The following is a 13,385-nucleotide window of genomic DNA, read 5'->3' as shown; positions in this document are numbered from 1 at the left end:
GAGTATAAAGTTAGTGCAAATCATGTTTCTTGCTTAGTTTAGCTGCCATTACCTAGGATCTGTGTGAGTTTTCCAGCAAGTCCCAAGGGGAATCAAACTCAAGTAGAATTGGTGTAGCTTGGCTCTAAGGATGGTGCCCAGTGATCCTAACCTCCCAGTAACTCCAACTGTGTATCAACCTCTTTCCTTTTCGTGAGCTACATTTATTCAAAGACTTCTAACAACTGGGTTCTACTGAATTGACATTAGGATAGAAAATTGTGGCTTCTGTCTCAGATACTCTTGCTTTGATTGCTCATCCTGGGGTAAAGCAACTGTTTAGTCAAAAGGATACCCTGTGGAGAATCACATGTGGCAAGGGACCAGGGGCTGTCAACAAGTGACTGAACTTAGAAGCTGGCGTGCCCACCTCAAGTTGAATTTTCACAGTAGGTTACAGTCCCAACCAATGGCTTCACTATTAACTCATCAAAGAACTCTAGGGCCAGAAACCTATAGTTAAGCCATCCTGGCATGGTGATTCCCTGAAACCTATAATAATAAGTAGTTGCTCTTTTAAACAGATAAGAGATGCATGTCCCATCATTTATCAGTTGAAAATAGCAATAGACAGCTAATGCAGTTGTACACACAGATGGTATTGTATTTGATTTTTTCACTTAACTCTACAGTTCTGAATTATTCTAGCATCAAGCACTTTCACAACCTATACTATACACAACAATTAATCAACATTGCTTGAAGGTGCATGCATTACTCTTTTTCACGTCTCGCAGTCTAAATTCAGGACGTCTTCAAATAATCATTTTAAATTAGACCGTAAAAGTCCTTGGAAAGTATATAGACTAAAATTTCTGTGCATATCTTGCATAGTACTATTTTCTGCAGAGAACCACTATCACTAGCTCATTTGTCAATTCTTTGATCCTTTTCTTCTTATCCATTAGTCAATTTTACACTTACCAGGTTCTGTTAGAGGGCACAACCTACATTTCTTCACTCAAGAAACAAAACCTAAAAAGTAATATCTAGGGATACACTCCAAATCTACATAAAAATCCAGATGGGATCATTCCATTATTACTCAAGACATGTAACTCTTTATTGGGAAGGCATACCCATGAGATAAAGATATGGTTCATTAATTAAAAAACAGGACATGGCACAAAAATGGAATACTACAAAATTCAGAATTCTAGAGTTAAATCCACAAATAAAACTCAAGGACGAAATGAAACAAAGAAAATATATCCACATAAGATAAGGTACTTTTCTGGTACATAGCTAAAGATTGGGAGTGCATTCATTCATTATTCATAAAGGAATCTGAGAACCCCAAAAGTGATCAATTCTGCATGTCACTGTAGGGATATAAAGACATCGTTAGACTGTCTTTGTTCTCAAGAACTCTATGCAAAGTTCTCCATCAAATGTCAGGGAAATTGCATGAGAAACAATTAGGGAAACTTGAAAGCAGACTATGATACATTAAAAATAACGTAAATAATAGTTCCTGGTAACATGACAACCTGAAGGAAGATGGAGCTACTTATACAAGCAGAAATTTACGAGCTGGATAAAAATATGCTGAACCACATTCAATATACATTGATAAATAAAACCTAAAGCAGGTGTGTTGGACTGAACCTTTCTTTGTATTAGGCATTAAAAGGTGAAACCAAAACAGAATGGAGTGACTCATGTCAAACTAGATTTTAAACGAGGACATTTTCTCAATCATGTGAGCACTCTGTGTGTGTGTGTGTGTGTGTGTGTACTGATGCAGGAAAGTAGAAGGAACTCGATCCCTCAGAGCTGTGGTCACTGGTGGTTGTAAGCTGATTTATGTGGGTCCTAAGAATCAAATTCCGATCTTCCTTAAGAGCAGTTATGTGTACTTAACCACTAAGACAATGATCCATCTCCTTCATTTAAAAATGTTTTAATCTAGCCATCTATCTATCTATTTTTTAAGTGTGTAAGATGAGTGAAGAGGCCAGAAGATGGCGTTGGATCCTTGGAACTGGGATTAAGGATGGCTGGGAACCAAACTCTGTCCCTTTGCAAGAGTAGCGAGCATTTTCAGTGTAATTAATCACATACAAACACACTCTGAAAACCCAAAGGACTGAGATGTAAGAAGCAACAAAGGAAATGAGACTGATACACATTTAGGAAAATTTAAATTTTAAAGCCACTAATAGGATTAAGTTTAGGCAATTGTAGAAAAAAAATGTCAGGCAACAAAAGCATGCCTTTGACAGTTGATTGGGATCAAATTTCTCTACAGTCTTGGTGTCATTTTGGAGGAAGATGGGGATTCTGATTAACTTTAAATTTCAAGTTTGCACATTAAGAAATTAATGTTGATCACAGAAATGTGAATTATCTTATACTATAAATATATCATGCATATTTTTTGAAAAAAATAAACAGGATGACACCACAATTCAAGAGAAGACAAAGAAAAAGATACACAATGTTATAAAAAAGTAACATGATAGAAATAAAATCAAACGTGTCAGTAACAATAACACATAACTAAACTCAGCTGTCAATGAAGGCTGCCTCAGACTGATCTAAAGATGTAGTCATATGCCACTGAGAAGCATATCTGAACTACACAGAAAAACACTAAAAAGAGAGATATAGGGAACAATTCTTTCAGTAAATACAAGTCAAAAGAAAGTGACTAGACCAACTGTAATTTTACACAAATAAACATTTGAGAGAAATCAGTGTCAGCGGGAAAAGGGAACAAGGTCACCAAGGAGACATTAAATTTGCATGTCCCTAACACCATAGCTTAAGAATAAAGTTTTAAGAGCTAGTTGAGAACAAGTCTAAGCTAAGGCCATACTTGATAATAAGACTCTATGTCATTATTTGGGAGCAGGCAGTCCAAAGAAAGACATGGTACACACACTATAGAAGAGATTTGCCACACGTACATCCAGGAGAGGACCTGTACCTAGAATATATGAAGAACTACTACAAATTGATAAAGACTGCTGAATTGTTGACAACCAAAAATTACTTGAACACCTGCCAAGGGGATATCAAAATGGCCAATGGGGAGAAAAATAAGTAATCAGTACTGTTAGTCACAAAGAGAAGATAAATTAAAGTAAGATTCCTGTCCTTCGAGCGGGCGTCAATACAGTCACCACTTTGGTAGAGAACAAGAAGGCTCAGCTGGTGGTGATTGCCCACGACGTAGACCCCATTGAGCTGGTGGTCTTCCTGCCTGCTCTCTGTCGCAAGATGGGGGTCCCCTACTGCATCATCAAGGGAAAGGCCAGGCTGGGGCGGCTGGTCCATAGGAAGACGTGCACCACTGTTGCCTTCACACAGGTTAACTCGGAAGACAAGGGTGCTCTGGCCAAGCTGGTGGAAGCTATTAGGACCAATTACAACGACAGATATGATGAGATCCGCCGCCACTGGGGAGGCAACGTCCTGGGTCCTAAATCTGTGGCTCGAATTGCCAAGCTGGAAAAGGCAAAGGCCAAAGAACTCGCCACTAAACTGGGTTAAATGTACTGCTGAGTTTTCTGTACATAAATATAATTATAAAACTTCAAAAAAAAAAGTAAGATTCCACTATATATTCATTGGATGGTTAAAATAATACATTGAGAATAGTGAGTTCTAGGGAGGATATGGAATTAGAGAACTCTTTGTACTGCTGTTTGGATTATAAATCATTGATATGGGATTCCCCTCTGTATGCTGTGATTACCATTGGTGAATAAAGAAATTGCCTTGGCCTGTTGATAAGACAGAACTTAGGTAGGTGGGGAAAACTAAGCTGAATCCTGGGAGAAAGAAGGGTGGAACTCTGTCTCTGTCTCCTTTCATCGCCTGATGAAGGTTAATATTCAGGAGGATGCCTATATGTTTTTCTTTGGGTTCACCTTCTTATTTAGCTTCTCTAGGATCACAAATTATAGGCTCAATGTCCTTTATTTATGCCTAGAAACCATATATGAGTGAGTACATCCCATGTTCCTCTTTTTGGGTCTGGCTTACCTCACTCAGGATAGTGTTTTCTATTTCCATCCATTTGCATGCAAAATTCAAGAAGTCCTTGTTTTTTACTGCTGAGTAGTACTCTAATATGTATATATTCCATACTTTCTTCATCCATTCTTCCATTGAAGGCCATCTAGGTTGTTTCCAGGTTCTGGCTATTACAAACAATGCTGCTATGAACATAGTTGAGGATATACTTTTATTGTATGATAGACCTGGAAGGAAGTGGGAGGTCCTTGGACTCCCCACAGGGTAGGGAACCTGGTCTGCTCTTCAGGCTGATGAGAGAGGGGGAGTTAATTGGGGGAGGGGGAGGGATATGGGAGGCAGTGGTGGGAAAGAGACAGAAATCTTTAATAAATAAATAAATAAATGAATAGAAACGAGAAAAAAAGAAGGGTGGAGTCAGAGAGAAGCCATGGAGCCACCTCCAGAGACAGACATGCTGCAGTTTTGCTGGTAGGCCACAAGCCTCGTAGTAAAATATGAAACACTGAGAATGGATTAAATTAAGATGTAAGAGTTAGCCAATAAGAAGCTAGAGCTAATGGGCCAAGCAGTGATTTAAATAATATGGTTTCTGTGTGATTATTTTGGGTCTAAATGGCTGAAACGACCAAGTGGCCTTCCTACTAGAAATTATTACATTCATTTTAGAAAAAATGTTAAGCAGTACCTCCTGACTTGGAATATATATTATTTTCAAGTAATTCTACACACGTGTTTATGGCCATAAAGAAGGATGTCCCATAGTATTCATTCCAGCTTCATTCATATGATCCAAAACCTGAAAATAAGGTCAGTGCACAGCAATAATAAAACAGACAAATTGTGCCATATTTATGGAGTGGAATCCTGTATGGCAGTGGAAATGAGAGAATGTACATAAAACAGCCCACATATACAATTATATTTGCATGAAGTTTAAAAACAGACAAAACCAACCTTTGGCAAAAGAGTACTGAACATTGGATACTCCTAGGTGGGGAAATGGGGTGTGGTTGCTAATGGAGAATAGGAAACTTCAGGAGTGCTAAGAATATTTTGTATACTGGCTTCCACTATGCATAATAAGTTTGAGGTATATATTTAGCAAATTGTCTGCCATTTTATTTCTAATGGCTCAAGGATGATTTTAAAATTTGGGTCTTTTACATTTTACTTAAAGGAGGACTATGCATTGTATACAGGTTATTCAGAGTTGAAATGTGGCTACTTTAAATTTTGAAGTAAAAGCAATCTCAGTCCAAATGTTTCATATTAAAATATGGAATGCGGAGATCTGAATTCAATTTAGAAAGATTTATTACCAAAATACACTAAAAAGACCAAACAAACCTATAGTATTCAAGAGGGTGAACCAAGAGCTCAGATATATTTAAGAATTTACAGAGAAGCCCCATTTTAATATACACTGCAGACTTAAAACTGAAACAGTGAAAAGGTTTTGAGAGGCATTTGTTTCTAAGACAGTGACCTTCCAAAGGGGACATGTGAATGTTGGGGCACTGTCTTTGTACATCTTGTAGGGTTTATGGTGTGCAGCATTCAGACTCACAAATGCACTTAGCTGGCAAGCCACTATTGCCCTAATTACAGGTTGTTCTGTGGGGGATAACGCTTTTCAGATCCACTACTTTGCTAATTAATAAATTTATGCTTTCACTCACACTTCTCTTTTTGACAACTCATCAAAAAGCAATGATCAGTGCTGGTTGTGGTGGCACATGCCAGCAGGAGCTGCTGGAAGAAAAAACCCAATGATTACAATTAATGCATCATATTGTACCTGTTATTAAAATGGCATTTAAATCAAATGTGAGCATTTCATACTTTAATTCAGATTAGGGCACTGGGACATTGAATTGTTCCTTACATCATGCATACTCAATCAGATCTGGAGGAGAAAGTAAAGAGGAAAGAATATGTGTTTATAGAAATGATAAAAGAAGTGACAGATACTCATTTCATTTTAAAATGGAAATCAGACTTTAAAAACTCTGATGAAATCTTTGTACTGCTTTCAAGAATTGCAGAGGCACGAAGTGCTACAAAGGCACTGTGGCCTAACAGTCTCTCTTATTCATGATAGCCCACTCACGATTCTGAAATACCCATGCTAAAAGCCCAACGCTCCAGCATTTTGGCTAGGAGGGATACATGTGGATAGCTATCCATGTATAAAATGGGGCTTTCTCCCAATCCCGGGAAGAGCAGAATGGAATGGGAGCGTGTGTTAAAGATTGTAATCACAGTCAAAGAAAAGAACCACAACACAGCCATTTGGAATTGCTCTATTTATTAATACATATTATCACAAATGTTCACAATATCAATGCATTCTTGTTGGCATGCTAGACAGAGGCATTATTTTTAAGATCTTTAAAAAATATTTTGACTTTCATTTCCCCTCTACACTCACTTTGAAATTGATCTGATGAGGTCCTCAAATTCTATAATGTCAGTGCAAGGAAAAAAAAGAGAGAGCAGGAAAAAGGAAAATGATAGAAATTAGTTGGGCGGGGCAAATCAAAAGGAGTATCTGTGCCTTCAGGGGAGTAACGACATAGCCTTGTAACAGGATTATACAGGTTTCCTCTGAGAAGAAATCCTCCACTAAGCTGTTTCTCCAAACCCACGTGTGGAACAATTCCGAGCAAGGAGGTCACCCAATGTTAACACCAGTTTCCACCATGCATGCGACATGCCATTTTCTCCTTACAAATAACTCCCACTGTGTCTCTCCACATGTCCTAGGCAGCCTAAAGAAGGTAGGAAAGAATCCCAGTAAAGGGAAAACCACAGCAAATCAGATCAAGGCAAAAGGAAAGAGAACTACCATCTGCTTATTTACGGAAAGGTGCATGGCATTCCTGGACCACAGTGAGGGACTGACTGAAGCCTCCCCTACTACATGCAGGGCCACAAGGGGCCAGTGATGATGTGATAACCAGTCACCTACAGTTGGACCGAGGACATGTGAGAGAGCTGGCACTCACGGGGCCTTAGGGCGGGGTTCACTATGACTAGCTGTAGGGGCCTGGCTACACGGTGTGGCATTACAGGGCTTCACAAGATGGACACTACACATGATGTGGGCTGAAAGGCAGAGCATAGACTGGGGAGGTGTGTCAGTTGCACATAGGGGGTGGGGTTGTGGGGAGTGGGGGGGGGAGCAGGGAGGGCTATTATGTACTGTGCTCTAACGTTCTTTGGAAGTCTTTCAGAGATTGCGCAGTTTCTTTTAAAAACAGGCCTCCTTTCCATAGTTCTGAAAGACTGAGAGGGAGAGAGAAAGAGAGAGAATATGTGAGTGAAACACCAGCACACACAGCCTGCACCCAGAGGCCCAAGGTGAAGAGTAAGCATGCCCATCTTTTCATCATGGCACCCGCCCCGTCTCCTCCCCAGCACAAGGAGATGAGATTTCTACACATGGATAACACTGGGTAGTTCGGTGGCTGGACCCTCTTCCTGACCACTTGAAGGGTAGTACGGGCACCAAAGGGAAAAATACCCGTATGCAATACCCCACTTGCCACTTACCTTCTCTTTACACCATCTCATACTGATTGGCAGTGATGAACCGGGACAGACAGCAAGCCAGCAACATGCCAATCAACTGTTGCCAAGGAAAACAAATGAAAAAGAATCAAGTCACAAACAGATGTATTTAGTTTTGATACATAATAACTGCATATATCTCTCTGTCAATACAAAGAGTTGACATGATCCTCGTGTATCTCTAGATAAAACTTTTAGTAAATGGAGCTGTCCTTATGTGGAAAGTACAAAGATCAGGAGTGAAGAACAAATGGATTTGACCTGTCATATCTAAGCTTGAGGTAGTCTAAGTACTAGTGGGAAGTTTTAAAACTGGCTACCAGGTCCAGAAGCAGCTCACTTTGATTATTTCAGAACAACTTCTAATACCAACTAGTATTAAAACATGATCATGCTGTGAGATTAACGCAAAAAATAATTAAATGGCACAGAGCTGGTGTGATATTAACGGAAAGGCTAAATTTTAATTCAAACACATAAGCTTTGAATTATTGGAAGGCTAAATATATTTGGCAGATTTTTCGACATAGTATGATAGTCTAGTTATACTTGGCTGACAGAATAGTGGCTTTTTTCCCTTGAGACAAGAAGAGAGACTTAATTCTTGACTGGGTCCACTTGCCAGTGAGATAACAAGGTTATCACTTGTAAGAGGTGGGTGGGGAGAAGGTAAGTGGGAAAGCAGAGCTTTAATTTCTGTTTGTCTCTCAATCACGTAGCTATTACTGGCCTAGACAGGCCCCCATTCATTCAGGGGCCATCTCCTAGTTTTTCAGGGGAACACAAAAGCCACCCACAGAGAATCTTACCACTTCCATAGGGAACTCTGGCCCCTAGTCTTTGTGCCTTGGATTAGCCAGTGGCACAGGTGAATCTGATGAAAAATGATTCTGGCAGTAGGACGACACCCTTAGTCACACATTTAGTAACCAAGAGTCATAAACCTCGAGGACTGGCATTTCTTGGAGAGGAGCCTGATGGCACACTTGAGTCCAGAGGCCATTTTCCTTTGGTAATAGTGTTTTCTGTTTAAGCAACTGGCTATGTTTTGTTGTCACATAGGTAGCTGTGACCTCTGAAAATACAACTGCATTATTCCATCCACAAAATACATATTATGCACTTACTGTGCAGTTGTCAAAGGCATCGTGGCTGCAACTTTCAGGTTCTGTTGCTGAGTGAGAACCTAAATTCCTCCAGGAGCACAGGGACTTTGAAACTTACAGCGTGTCTCTTTCTATATTATATATAGAGACTGATATTTTCCGAGGCCAGCAACTTCCAGAATATATTTTACAGTGTGAAAAAATATTCCAATAAAAAACTAAATAAGTATTGAAAGGGTGTAACACATTCAGATATAACAAAATTTTGATTCTTTACCACAACTCTTTGTAATATTTTAATTTCAGCCTTCCAGATAAGGGAATGTGTTTAATAGGTTCAACTATCTTCCTCAAACTACACAGGTAGTCTTCATAAAGATTAATGTTGCAGCCACTTCTGTATCTGGGACTAGTCCCAGCTCTTTTCTGCCCTGTACATGGAAAAAGAAACAGGTCCTTGTTAAGTGACTCCTAAAAAAATTGCTGACACAGAATAAAACCGTGTCATCCCATCAAACTGTAGGCCCCAAGGAAGGTCCTGCAAGGAGGGGAGAGGCCAGGAGATGAATTGGTAGAAATGGATTCTGTATTTCTTGCTAAAAACCTTGCCTTTGAATTAGAAGACTTTTCTAATAAAAGAAGGGAAAGACAGAGGAAGGGAGAGGGGGAGGAGAGATGGAAAGAGTACACATATATCACCTCTCCCTCCCTCTCTCCCACCTTCTCCCCCCATCCTCTCCTCTTCCTGCCCAAGTTCTCTCTCTGAGGATGGCAGCTATCAAAATCACAGGGAAAGACAGAAATGTGCTGGCTCATGCCTATAACCTCAGCATTAGGGAGACCAGGCCCATGTAGGAGGAAATCTTTGAACTGAGTTTCACCTGGGCTACACAGTGACTTCCAAGAGTCTGGGATAAACTGTGAGACCGTCTCCTCCCAAAGAAAAGGAAAGACACACCCCATCGAAGCACACTCAATTCTTACTGTAAACTGATAGGGCAGGCAGGATGTGCTCATCGAGCTCAGCCAAATGTGCTTTTCCTTGAGAGGACAGAGGGAATAGGAGCTCTGGGGAGCGCTAGCTCAAACTTTGCCATCCACACAGGAGAGCTAAGCCAACTTAGCTAACAAGGGATGTGGTGCTTACAATTCAGTCAGAAAACTGGACTCAACACAGTTTCCTTGCACCCTTACACCTCCTGTCCCATGTGGCACAACAGGTGTGCCAAAGGCCAGTTTCTCAGAACAGCATATAGAGAAAGGGCAAGGAGAAGACGGAAAGTAGATGAAGAAAAGGGAGAGGGAGAGGCAGACACAGAGAAGTGGGAAAAGACGAGAGAAAAGCAAGGGGTGGGTGCTGCTGATCTTTCCCACACACTTTGACCTCTATTCAGTAGAGGGAAACCAAGGCAGAACACTTTAATTCATAGCAACCAGCATTTGTGAGGTTTGGCTTTACCATATCTGAATGAAATTTGTAAAGCTTGGCCTCTGGGACACTGACTAGGCTCTATGGGGTGATACTTCCTGAACAGGCATCTTGTAAGTGGTTAGCTACCATTGCTCCAGGGAGGTCCTAAATCTACTGGTGTGTGGAAGCCATCCCTTATCTTCCAGGAATTTGGCTGATGGAGACAGAGAAAATAACTGCAGTTCCTACTATCTCTAGCCAGGAAGAGCAGCCATGACCATCCACCCCCTTCCCTCCCAGCCGGGAAGAGCCAGCCATAACCATTCCCCTCCCAGACACAAGTTGAACACAGTTGTCAAGCCGGATCGGCCTGGCCATGTGAGTGAATGGTAAGGCATGCACCATGCTAGTGGGCTTTGTGATGTCTCTTCTTATCTCAACATTTGTGTTGCTCTCTGGTGAGACTGTTTTCATGATCCTCAGAGTCAACACTCCTCTTTCGTTGTTCTAGTGTGCCACCAAGCATCTTCAAACATTCCCAAGTCACATATGTCTTAAAGACAGCACGGTTAGACTAATGATCATCATGCTAGCTAGCTACTTGTCTAAGCATAAAGCCCTCTACAGGGATGCTCGAGAGAAGCATGGACAACACTTGATGCATCTCACTGATGAAAACAGGATCTTCCTACTCTTTCGCTTCCACACATATAACTACACAGGCATGTTCTTAGATAAGAAGCTTCATCAACAAGCTCCCAGGATCACGTCTCCTTATGTAGTGTATTGACATCATGTCACTTTATTTCTCTATGGAAGCCATGAAGGAAGACTTCAGGTGTGTGTGTGTGTGTGTGTGTGTGTGTGTGTGTGTGTGTGTGTGTGCGTGCACACATGCTTACATGCCAACCACTTCTACATTTCTGGTGTTAACAACCTGTGTTGAAACTACATGCTCAAGGCAGCCAATTGTATCCTAACATTTGCATGAGTCACGAGGTTTGGGATCCTTGAAATTGTCCCTAGGCCATTAAGAATGTTGCTAAGTGTTATTACTGAAATGTTACAGCAATTGGGAGAAAGTTCAGGGCAGTAACTGCCTTTGAATTGTCTCTGGAGACTGAGTTAATTGCACTGTTTGTGATCCCACTCTGGTTTGTCCGTGTGTTGGCATGTTAGGGGTTTAATTCACTCCATGAGTGCAAAAACAATGAAGTATGTTTCCGGAGGATTTTCAAATTGCAACCCAAGAGACAATCACAGTGACTTACATACCCTTGGGAGCTGACATGTCACACAGGTTAGGAAGAAAAGCATTTCACTTTCTTTAATGCTAAGCCCTGCCCGGCAGAGACATACTAATAAGTACTCCTTGGTCTAAGCAAGGGCCACGTAGGTAATAATTTACTAAACTATAAAATTACAATTTATCTACTTTTCTTTGAACTTCATATTTCAATAAAAACATCTCTGGAACAAGTTTGAATAAAGCAAAGCTGCATTTGCATTGCTAAGCAGAACAACAGATGCAGAGGGGGAAAGACTTTGCGGAAACCTCTAGAGACGTGGAATTCTGCAGTCACTACTAAGATATCACCTGGGCTTTCTGTGAAAAATGATCTGGTAGTGTGAAAAAATCTAAGTTTAACATAAAGTTCTTATTAAGCTTCTAAGTATACATGTCAGTCCTTGTACCCATAGCAATGTTATATCCATAACAAGGATATACCGCTTGTTCAAGAGATCAGAAGCCAGTAAAACAGGACCTTACTGGCTAGAAGAAGGCTAAATTTCAGAATTAGCTTAAATGTATTTTATCCTTTAGTATTTATGGCTTACTTAATTGGCATAATTATATCTCCCACTGGTATATAAAATGTGAACGGAGATCAGGAGATGGAAAGTTTAATACACAAATAATTAAGTTCCTTCCTAAGAAACAGAAGAGTCAAATCCAAAGAGTCAAATAATGCTTATAAGATGAAGATTGCTAAATATGAGCTTCCTTTAAAGGGAGCAATGCCATGTGTAACCCACAGAAACTAAAAAAGAATAACAACAACAACAAAAGAAAAAAACAGGTCAAGGAGGGAAAGAGGCTCCCTCAAATCTAGAGCAGCCAGTTGATGTTTGGAGTTGTTTACAGTTCAATAAAGCCAGAACCTTGTTCTGTTACCCTCCATTTGACCTGTGAGGAAGCAAGTTGTTTTACTGGAGGTAGTCATTAGTTGAACTGTTGCCAATATTCCCTTGACAGCAAAACTTCATTTAAGTTGAAAAAGAAAAATCAATAAACAGATGACCTGAGGCCTAATGAGCAAGGACCTCTGACCCCATCTATCAGCATTCCCCAGAGCATGGGAAGACAGGCTGAGAATCTGGAGGTCAGGGAGGCAAACAAGACCGGGAGACTGGGAAAGGCACCATGAACTGAGTACCTGGGAGAATGCGATTCCAAACGCCACTCCTGCGATGATCCCCATGTTAGTTTCCATGAAACTGGTAACCAGATCGTAACAGCCCTACAAATAGAATACAGGGAGTCAAACCAACCAACCTGCCAACCAGCCAGCCAACCCACCCACCCACCAACCAACCAGTCAGCCAGCCATCCAACCAACCAAACAAGAATTCAAGCATACAAAAAGTATAGAGGATAGCAAAATGAACCCACACAGGTCACTTCCCTAATATTATAATTAATATATATATATATATGTACATATATATATATATATATATATATATATATATATATATATATATATATAGTCAATATTGCTTCACGGAGACTTCTCCAATACACATTCCCTAGCAAATTCCAGACATAATTCCACCCATGGAGTTATCATTAGTAGGGCTAAATTTATCAAGAAATATAAAAGTTCTATGAAGTATACTCTGTAGAGACACAAATGGAAACATTCAAAGATCAAAAGGTATTCCAAAACTTCGAGCTGAAAATTTCATGAACAGTCATTAGGCTGGTCATTGTGGTGCACGCCTTTAATCCCAGCATCTTGGAGGCAGAGGCAGGTGAATTTTGTGAGTTTGACACAAGTTTGGTTTATGTAGCAAATTCTAGGCCAATCAGGGCCGGAAAATGAGATATTGTCTCAAAACAAAAACAAACACCGCCATTAGCATTTTGTCAGGGAATGATGAACTCTTGGATAAAGAGAAATCATTTGGTCAGAGGAAAGTGTTCAAATTGCTACAAATTTTACAAACTTTGAGTTACTCCTTAAGATTTTTTTCTTAATAACAAA

General features: G+C 40.3%; 1 protein-coding gene across 1 annotated transcript in view; it reads right to left on the bottom strand.

Moving 5' to 3' along the window:
• Positions 1-6,315: 6,315 nt before the first annotated feature.
• Positions 6,316-13,385, bottom strand: part of Tspan7 (tetraspanin 7) — a 107,066-nt gene continuing 99,996 nt past the window's right edge. Inside the window, exons 6-8 of the mRNA XM_075957397.1 lie at positions 12,555-12,638; positions 7,582-7,657; positions 6,316-7,314 (exon numbers count right to left, since the gene is read on the bottom strand). Coding sequence (XP_075813512.1) covers positions 7,589-7,657; positions 12,555-12,638 — 153 coding nt within the window. The 3' untranslated portion in view covers positions 6,316-7,314; positions 7,582-7,588. The remainder of the gene's footprint in view (positions 7,315-7,581; positions 7,658-12,554; positions 12,639-13,385) is intronic.

This window comes from Microtus pennsylvanicus, chromosome X (assembly GCF_037038515.1).
Source record: "Microtus pennsylvanicus isolate mMicPen1 chromosome X, mMicPen1.hap1, whole genome shotgun sequence".
NCBI classification, from domain to species: Eukaryota; Metazoa; Chordata; class Mammalia; order Rodentia; family Cricetidae; genus Microtus; species Microtus pennsylvanicus.
Note: the sequence above shows the minus strand (reverse complement) of the source record. Positions and strands in the feature narration are given on the sequence as shown.